Raw genomic sequence first — 9,876 nt, 5'->3', positions numbered from 1 at the left:
GTGGTCTTCATATGTTTGTACAGCAAGTGGAGGGGGTTTAATTATACCTCAGGGTGTGTTTTTATACTGTAGGAGGGGCTGTATGTGATTATTCTGCTAACAGCTAAATCGTATCTCTGAGATTGTCTATGCCTGTGTGATCTCAACTTGAAAGCACCATCAGTCACGGTTAATGTCAGTCCTAAATAGACTAAGGTTGAGTCTCTCCTAGTCCAGTGCTGCGTGATAACCTTAGGCTAAAATTTCAAGCCAGACCTTGACTAGCCACAATTTTGAAAAAAGAAGTGTATTTCTGCCAGAGGCAAGTCTTGTTGTGGGGGGAGCAGATAGGACTCATGTTTCAAGACTTTGGCCATCTTAACCAATCCTAGGCCTTTTCTATGCAGTTTTTTACTAGAAATGTACCAGCAGTTCCAGGCCATACGATTTGCCTTAGAGGAGATCAACGATCGTTCAGAACTTCTTCCTAACATCACTTTGGATTTTGTTGCCTTTGACTCTTGTGCTGCTCTACAAAAAGAACTTGTGGGAACCTTGTGGATGTTATCAGGTCAGATCCAGCCACTTCCAAACTTTTGCTGTCGCGAAAAACCACCACTGGCAGCAGTCCTTGGTCATGCCATGTCAACATCTTCTATTCTCATGGCGCACATCTTGGGATTGTACAGATATCCACAGGTAGGGTGCTGTATTTTGGACATACCAATAAGTTTGTTGCAGATTAAATTTACTAGTCTCTATATCAACAACATGAATTGTCAACATATAAAAATAAATGTTAAAAATTTAGCTAAAAACTTTTCATAATATAGATGTTGCTTTTTTCCAGATAAGTCATTTTTCTACTAGTTCTCTGCTGAGTGACCGGATGCAGTTTCCTTCTTTTTTTCGTACAGTTCCGAGTGATACTTTTCAATCAAAGGGGTTGGCTCACCTAATATTGCTCTTTGAATGGAAATGGGTTGGTATTATTGCATTGAAAAGTGATTATGGATATCAAGGAGCCAAACTAGTTAAGGAGGAGATTGTCAAAGCTGGAGCTTGTGTGGCCTTTACTGAGTTTATTGATAGCAATATTGTGGATAGAAATGTCCCTCATATAGCGAGGGTCATTAAGGCGTCAACAGCAAAAGCTCTACTAGTTTTTGCCAATGAAATTTCGGTTGCTCTACTGATGGATGAGATGATCAAGCAAAAAGTTACGGGACATATTTTTGTGGCCAGTGAGGCCTGGTCGACCTCATCAATTTTAGAAGCAGAAAAATACTCTACGTTGCTCATGGGGTCCATTGGTTTTGCCTTTCACAGCTCAACCATTCCTGGATTTAAAGAATATTTGTACAAAATCCATCCTAATTTTTCAAGAAATTCAGAAATTAATTGGAGTAAAATCTTTTGGGAAAAAACTTTTGCATGCAGATTCTTAAATGTAATGGAAGATTCGCAATTATTGGTTAATTCTACCAAGATCTGTACAGGACTGGAAGACCTTACTAAAGTTAATAATGCCTACACTGATGTGTCCAGTTTAAGAGGTTCCTTAAGTATCTATACCTCTGTTCAGGTCTTAGCAAAATCTCTTCATGATATGAGAACTTGTGAGGCAGGTAGAGGACCTTTTCGTGATGGGAGCTGTGCAGACATATACCATATCAAGTCTTGGCAGGTGAGAATGAAAAAATAACAAACAAAAACATTCATTCCACTAATATCAAGATTGCATCCATATAAGCCCTAGGGTTTTCCTTGGATGGACCAATTTGCCACTCAGTGGAAAAATTCCTTCCTGAACCTTGACTCAGAGTCGGACAGATACCACAGCTTACATTCTACCCCAGTTTCAGTGACCCTAATTAGCTGACTATTGAGGAAGATGTCCAATCCTTTCTTGCAACTATGTAAACATTCAATTATTACAGTACATCTTTATCAAAAAATGACATTTCGGTATGTTATTGCAAAGCCTCCACCTGTCTCTAACAGTAGGGGCCAGGATTGAGCTCCAGTTGCTGCTGTTAACCATTTATATGCTGCTGTCAATCTCTAACCATTGCTGCCATCTTGGTAATCCTGTGAAGCTCAGCCACAGGTTGAGCTTCACAGGAGTTCACTATATTCACTATATTCCACATTTACAGGTTTAAACTCCCAAAGGGGACTAAATAATAAAGTAAAACATGGAAAAAAAATGTTTAACTATAAAAAAATTATAAAAATGTATACCTTCACCCTCTTTTTAACCATTAAAAATAAATATTTTAAAAAGTGTCCCTAAAAGTCCAGTCTATCAAAATATAAGATGAAGTTAAAAAAAAGATGCCAGAATTGCAGTTTTTTGATGATTTCATCTCCCTAAAAAAAATGCAAAAAAAGCAATCAAAATGTTCTATGCACCCCAAATTGTAAATCAATAAAACCGTTATCTTTCCACACAAAAACAAACTCTCACACAGCTCAATCCATGGAAAAATAAGAACATTGCTGCTCTCATAAAATGGCCACACAAACAAAATTTTTTTTTGTTTTCTCGAAAATTATGTTACCAGGTCATTTTTATCCTACTATGAATGTTGTAAAAAGTAAACCTCCAAAACAATGGTACATTATAAAGTACAATAAATGTTGGCATTCAAAAATAAAACTAATAACGCAGAAAATAAATCCTCATATGGCTATATCAACACAAAAAATGTCTTAAAGAGTTGAAGGTTAAAAATAAAGGTTTTATTTTTGTCTTTGGAAGTCTTGTTCTCTCTACCACAAATTGATATCTTGCTGGCTTTACATGTTCCAGACTGGCATTGAGTACTAATATTTAATCTAATGGTGATCTTTTTAAGGCATAAATAATAGATATATTCCTCTCAAAATATTTCCAGCTTTGACCCCTAATGATAACATTAGTTTTTTTCAGTTCATTGATATCTTCATGTGAATAGGGAACTCTTAAATATATATATATATATATTTTTTTTTTTCATTCTTTTTGCGATAGTTGAAACACTATATTCAAAATGTTTATGTAAAACTGAGTGATGGGAGAGAAGTCTTCTTTGATGAGAACGGAGACCTCCCGGCGGTATATGACATTGTCAACTGGCAACTTAGAGGTAATGGTGGCATGAAAAAAGTCAAAGTTGGAAACTACGATGCAGCAGCCACTGATGAAAATATCTTCACCATTAATGTTAGTGCTGTCATGTGGCCTTCTGGCATTGAGCAGGTATGTTATGGAAAACCTATAGACATCACCAATATGATGAGTGTAATATAAATTTTTTAACCTTTCAATTCTTGTTATTTTTTCAGGTTCCGATATCTGTCTGTAGTGAGAGTTGTCCTCCAGGTTTCAGAAGGGTAGTGAGACGAGGGGAACCTACATGTTGCTTTCAGTGTGTTCTGTGTCCACATGGGGAAATCTCAAATAAGACTGGTGAGTAAGATCTAACCCATACTAGCCAACTGTCCAGGTGAGACCTCCAAGCATTATGTTCCCTTTAAAGTGTACCTGTGGTTTCAGGAGACTTTTCAGAAAAAGCTATTGTGTGTATGCAACATGGTGCGGGGCAGTAGCCGTGGGAACTCGTCTGTTGCGGTTCGGCACGTTACATAAAAGTGGAAGTCTTGGCTGGGTGTGTGGACTTGTACTGTGAGGGCATTATGCCTGTGCAGGCCACATGTTACCGATGTTGCTGGTTTGCCAGGACAAGGTATTGGACAGTTCAATGAGGAAGACCACCATTCACAAATAAACTTTTTACTGAAAGGGAACTTGGTAGGAAATATATACAAGAGATAGCAGGTATACAGTCTTACAAAACTTTCCTTTACTTTACAGTTTCCTTCCTCTATTGTTCTCTATCTTTACCTTTACTCTTTTGCTCTTTCCACTGATCCTCTGCTTCCACTGTTTCCCACTAATTCACCACAACTCAGCTTGAGTTACAGTCCTGCTTAGCAAGAGTCATGTACTCTTCCCGCAATTCCACATCCTCTTTCTCTTAAGGGTGTCAAAATGGCCGGTGCGACTGGAGCTGTGGAACTCCCGCCTGGGACACTTTACTCATCTCACGTACTCAGTCTTGTTTAGGCCCATTACTTTCAAGAGTTACAAACTCTGGGCCTTGTGGCTAGGCGTCCTCTCCCAAGACCTGTCTCCGGTAGATCTCTCTGTCTCTTAGTCACTTCTGCTCTGGATCTCACTATCTCTTTCTTTTTGTCTCCTTTTAGGGACACTCAAAATGCGGCACTGCTCTCATTGGACCTTAGGTTCACTTGCAATGCACTCCAAGCTCTATCTCACATTCTGACAGGAAATTGTCTCCTTATCCTTCAACTTGGCCCCTTCCACTATGGGCTAGTCCCAGCTATTAACTCTAAATCATATCTACTACCTACCTGTTGCTGGGCAGAACACAGCTCTTTCACTATCAACACACTTTGTCCCCATCACCAAAACAAGGCACAATTCACATTACACATCACAGTTCACATTACACAATATAACATTATAACAATATATTTGTTTCTTCAATGTGGAACGTGGGCAACATGTTCATCTCCTTACATGTACATGAGGAATAACACTATCTCTGGCCATAATATTACTTATACCCTGCATTTTTCACCAGTTTTCCCCTCTGCACAGTTTGTATAATTTTCACTTATTCCTGAGCGAGTGGGTGGATTGGAGTTGATATGATTCTTATGATGTCTTCCATACACAACACACATAGACATGGGGAATTTTGCTCTCTGGTCACAATGTTGCACATATCCAGTGGCACCAAAATTATTTGTAACTATTGAGTGTAGCTGTGAATCCAGCTCATGGGGAGATGAAACACTTATTACAGAGGTGTATCAAGGTCTGTCTTTCTTACTTTGCTCATCTTTTCTCCTTTCCCTATATTTTCCATAGACTTCAATCAACAGTTATAATCTGATCCCTCAGTGAGCTGGCATTTCATCTTGTTCTGACAGATTTTTGTAGTTTTTCAGAGTAAATGATCAGTTGCAAAAGCAGTGTGATAAAGAAGAAGTTTGCTATATTTGCTTGCTCTCTATTATTGATATAAGTAAAGGTTGTTGAAATGATAGCGACCATTAAAATATATATTACCTCTCCTTGTTCCTGCATTCCTGTACACCACTGGGTACTGCTACAGGCAGAATTCGGTCTTGGACAGAACTCCATTTGTGGTAGTATCTTACAGACTGAGGAGGAGAGGTAAGTATCTATATGTCTGGTCTGGGGCCTGTATGAAAAGGGATTTGGTCTGAAGTGTATATTTCACATTGGTATGGGATCTGTAGTTTTTAAGGGTTTGGTCCAGGGTTTGTATTTCTTTAGGGGCTCAGTGGTCACAATTTATTTGGAAATCTCTCAGGTTATATAATTTTTGTGGGGTGCCTGGCCTTAGGTCTGTATTTCTTCAGGGGTCTGATATTTGTTTAACTTGTGAGTTTTTACATTAAGAGTTTGCATTAAAAAGAACCTGTCATCACAATTTAACCTGTTAAAGTAAAGGTATGGCCATAATGGCTCTGATATACTGATTTAATGGACACCTGTAGTGAAAAAATCTGTAGCCTGGTTCTGGTTTAATCCACCTGAAAAGTTTAGATACAATAGCTTCTTCATGCATAAGGGCGGGACTGTGGGTAGGGTCTTCGTCTCTGCCGTGGCTCCCCCACATTTGTATGAGCCTCCTTTTTTAAATTTCATGCTAGCACCGCCAGCGCATATTCATGTCCCAGCGTTTTCCAGAAAAATGGCACCGATGGCTCTGCATGCCGAGAGCCAAGATCTCAATCTGCACATGCGGCGCAATTTTGCTGGAGACTGTAAGGCTAATCTGAGCATGCACCACTTCTGGCACCATTTTTCTGGACACCGTTGGAGGTTAATCTTAGCATGCGTCACCTCTAACACCATTTTGCTGGAGAACGCCAGGACATGAATGTGCGCAAGCGCCACCTGCGGCAAGGGAGGTACCAGCACAAAATTTAAAAAAAGGAGGCTCACAGAAATGCGGATAGGCCACGGCAGAGCCGAAGGCCCTACCCACAGTCCCCCCCCCTGTCCTAGAGGCTAGTGCACCAAACCTTCCAAGGTGAATTAATCAAGAAGCAGGCTACATTTTTTTTTTCACTACGTTTCACTACAGGGATTTATTAAATCAGTATAACAGAGCCATTATGACTAGAGATGAGCAGTGTTCAACTAGAACTGTTCGCCAATCTCAAATTTGAGCTGTTTTGGGCGGTGTTCGAGTCGTTCGACGAACGCGAACGATTTGCAAAAAATTCGGCTGTTCGAGGTTATGTTCGATAACTGTTCGTGCACCAAAAGCGTGTCCTGCATGTCTGGCGCTATTTAGAGCACCAATCATGCAGGGATTGTCTGCCACTCACTGTAATGCCACAGCCATGGTGGTTGTGGCATTACAGTGGTTGCCCAAATCGATGGGAACAGTGCTCACAGTGAAACATGAAAAGCCGGCAATTCAGCAGCGGTATACACCGGTACCCGACAATTTAGAACCGAAAGAATAGAGCATCACACATAGATTAGATAGATAGAAACATGTCAGTCACATATATATGAAGTACAGTGACAGAGTTGCTTACTGTACTTGTCATTTAGTGTAAAGGATTTATTTAAAAAAATATTAGTGTTTTCATGCCCCCAGCTGTCTGCCTAGCCTTTGCTAGCTATTAAAATAGGGGGGACCCCACATCATTTTTTTGGGGGTCCCCCATTTTAATAGCTAGTAAAGGCTAGGTATTCAGCTGGGGGCTGATATTAGTAGCCTGGGAAGCTCCGTGGGTATTACCCCCTTCCCAGGCTTCAAACATCTACCCCAGCCGTCGGCTTAACCTCCGCTAGAGACTAAAATTACGGGGAACCCCACGCCAATTTTTTTTTAAATAAATCCTTTATTTTAACACTAAATGACAAGTACAGTAATCAACACGATCACTGTACTTCTTATAAATGTGACTGACATGTTTCTATCTATCTAATCTATGTGTGAAGCTCTATTCTTTGTTATAAATTGTTGGGTATCGATGCTGAATTGCCTGCCGGCTTTTTTAAAGAGACGGTGCATGAAAACACTAATATTTTTTTTAATAAATCCTTTAACACTAAATGACAAGTACAGTAACCAACACTGTCACTGTACTTCTTATATATGTGACTGACATGTTTCTATCTATCTAATCTATGTGTGATGCTCTACTCCTTCTTGTCTAAATTGTCGGGTACTGGTGTATGCCGCTGCTGAATTGCTTTTTTAAAGAGAGTGTCTTCTGAGCAGTTTGTCAGCTTTTGGACACCTTTGAAGGTGTTTTCTATGTGTTTATATGTGTTTTTGTTTGCCTGCCATTGGTTTTAACGGTGTTCGACAGTGTTCGATGGTGTTCTAAGGTGTTCGACGAACAGTTCCTCGAACATCCCGGTATTTGACGAACCGAATCGAACCCGAACACTACGGGGGCGGCTCAACACTAATTATGACCATACCTTTACTTTAATGGGTTAAATCATGTTGACAGGTTCTCTATAAGTTTAGCGTGTGATAAACGGGAAAAATAGACATTTTGTAATCATTATAGCATCCTATATAACTTAAACAATTTTGAAAGCCACTTTTAGAAATCTCCTTAATGTCCCTTCTGAAGATGTACCAAGTATTACTCAAATACTTCCAAAAATCAATGCTTTTCAAAGACAAACTCCATAACTTCCTAAACGTGTTTCTTATCTCTTTCTCAGATTCAGATGATTGCTACAAATGTCCATGGAACTTTTGGCCCAATACTCAAAAGACCAAGTGTATCCTGAAGACCATCGAGGTCCTTTCTTATGAAGGTCCCTTGGGCTCCTCCTTGACCACTGCAGCCATCTTCTCATCAGTATTTACACTTTTCATATTGTGTCTTTTCTTTCGCTACAGAAGCACTCCTATCGTTCGGGCAAATAATTACTCACTAAGTGGTCTTCTACTTTTATCTATATTTCTTTGCTTCCTGTGCCCTTTAAATTTCATTGGCTACCCTGAAACTATGAAATGTCTTCTGAGACAGGTGATATTTGGCATGGTCTTTACAATTAGTATCTCTAGTATTTTGGCCAAAACCATCATGGTTATGTTTGCCTTCATGGCTACAAAGCCTTACAGTAATCTCAGAAGGTGGACAAGCCCCAGGGTGTCCTACATTATAATCCTTGTGTGCTCACTTGTACAATTGTCTCTCTGTGTAGTTTGGTTGTCCCTTTCTCCTCCATTTCCAGAATACAACATCAAATCCCAACCTGGTGTAATTATAGTTGAGTGTAACGATGGCTCCTCCACTGCATTCTGGTGCATGTTGGGGTATCTTGGTTTGCTGTCATCCATAAGCTTTATTGTAGCCTTCTTGGCCAGGAGACTTCCCGACAGCTTCAACGAAGCCAAATTTATCACTTTTAGTATGTTGGCTTTCCTCAGTGTCTGGGTGTCCTTCATCCCAGCCACTCTTAGTGCTAAGGGCCAATATGTTGTAGCCATGGAGGTCTTTGCAATCTTATCTTCCAGTTGGGCTCTTGTGATTTGTATGTTCCTCCCTAAATGTGTCATCATATTGCTCCGACCCAGTATGAATGCTAAGGAATATCTAAGGGGCAAAAACAAAGCAGGAACAAGATGATAATAGATGTCAACCCTTGAACACCGATTTACTTATTTTATTCAAATTCTGTTACAGACTTCTATACCCCTGCTCAATTATTTTGCAACATATAAGTCCTATAAGTTCTAAATTCATCACAGTGCAAAAAGCAAGTAGCTTAAAATAGGTAAATGCTCAATTTGGCTCAGTTACATCTGTATTTTAGCACAATGATGTGTGTTAGGACTAACAAGAAGAAAACTATGGTTTTCAAAAACTCAAAAATTATATAATAAAATGCTCAATTCATCATTTGTATTTTTAAGTCACATGTGTTACATGCCAAATTCTTCAAAATGGTACATGAGGTTCATTTTTAACTCAAAAAGTAATGTATTCTACTACATTTTCATGAAATCTTTTCAAGAGTATCTGGCATATGTAAAATCATATGGAATACATGTGTGAAATTTTTTTTAAACTTTTTAAAACAGGCAAACACATATAAAGTAAACTTTAAGAAAGGCACAAATTAAAAGAAGAAAAAGGCACATATAAAAAATAGGTGAAATACCAAAAACTTATCAAAAAAATGAGAAAATACAATAATTAATCGGGAGAGAGATGAAATGGTGAATTTCAGGAAATTCGACTTGAACTTGATCCTCTGCGGATAGCTGCACTCATCTCTAATCGCAGCCATTGGTGGTCTTCTCAACCATAAATACTTTAATATTGCTTGATCTGAGCCGGTGATCATTCCTAATGTTCGAAAGAAGGGGCACTAGTGGGCACAGCCAAACTAAATAGAGGGGTGCTACAGATACCCTGCAAGAAAAATCTATGCAATGAAGAAGGAGAAAAAGACACAGGGGAATAGAGACTGTGCACACTCAAATATTTGGAAAAAAATCACACTTTATTGTAGAAAATTTAAAACAAAAAGGCAACTCAAACAAGGGATTAAAACATTTAAAAATGGGCAACATACATATATATACAGTGAAGGAAATAAGTATTTGATCCCTTGCTGTTTTTGTAAGTTTGCCCATTGACAAAGACATGAACAGTCTATAATTTTAAGGGTAGGTTAATTTTACCATTGAGAGATAGAATATCCCAAAAAAATCAAGAAAATCACATTGTATAAATTAGATAAATTTATTTGCATTTTTCAGTGAGAAATAAGTATTTGATCCCCTACAAACCATTCTGAGT

General features: G+C 38.8%; 1 protein-coding gene across 1 annotated transcript; it reads left to right on the top strand.

Moving 5' to 3' along the window:
- Positions 1-399: 399 nt before the first annotated feature.
- Positions 400-8,697, top strand: LOC141167421 (extracellular calcium-sensing receptor-like). Its single transcript, XM_073654827.1, has 5 exons — positions 400-678; positions 830-1,666; positions 2,996-3,223; positions 3,310-3,433; positions 7,784-8,697. Exons 1-5 carry the CDS (start codon positions 400-402, stop codon positions 8,695-8,697), a joined length of 2,382 nt encoding a protein of 793 aa, XP_073510928.1.
- The last annotated feature ends 1,179 nt before the right edge of the window (positions 8,698-9,876 follow it).

Source organism: Phyllobates terribilis, unplaced genomic scaffold, assembly GCF_046119375.1.
Source record: "Phyllobates terribilis strain yellow unplaced genomic scaffold, ASM4611937v1 Scaffold_11__3_contigs__length_659146591, whole genome shotgun sequence".
Taxonomy (NCBI): domain Eukaryota; kingdom Metazoa; phylum Chordata; class Amphibia; order Anura; family Dendrobatidae; genus Phyllobates; species Phyllobates terribilis.
This window is presented reverse-complemented; position numbering and strand designations above follow the sequence as displayed.

Coding starts and splice junctions, on each gene's coding strand:
- LOC141167421 (XM_073654827.1), top strand. CDS start 400: ATGTACCAGCAGTTCCAGGCCATACGATTTGCCTTAGAGGAGATCAAC. Junction 1,667..2,995: donor ACCATATCAAGTCTTGGCAG/GTGAGAATGAAA, acceptor TTTTTGCGATAG/TTGAAACACTATATTCAAAA. Junction 3,224..3,309: donor GGCCTTCTGGCATTGAGCAG/GTATGTTATGGA, acceptor TTATTTTTTCAG/GTTCCGATATCTGTCTGTAG.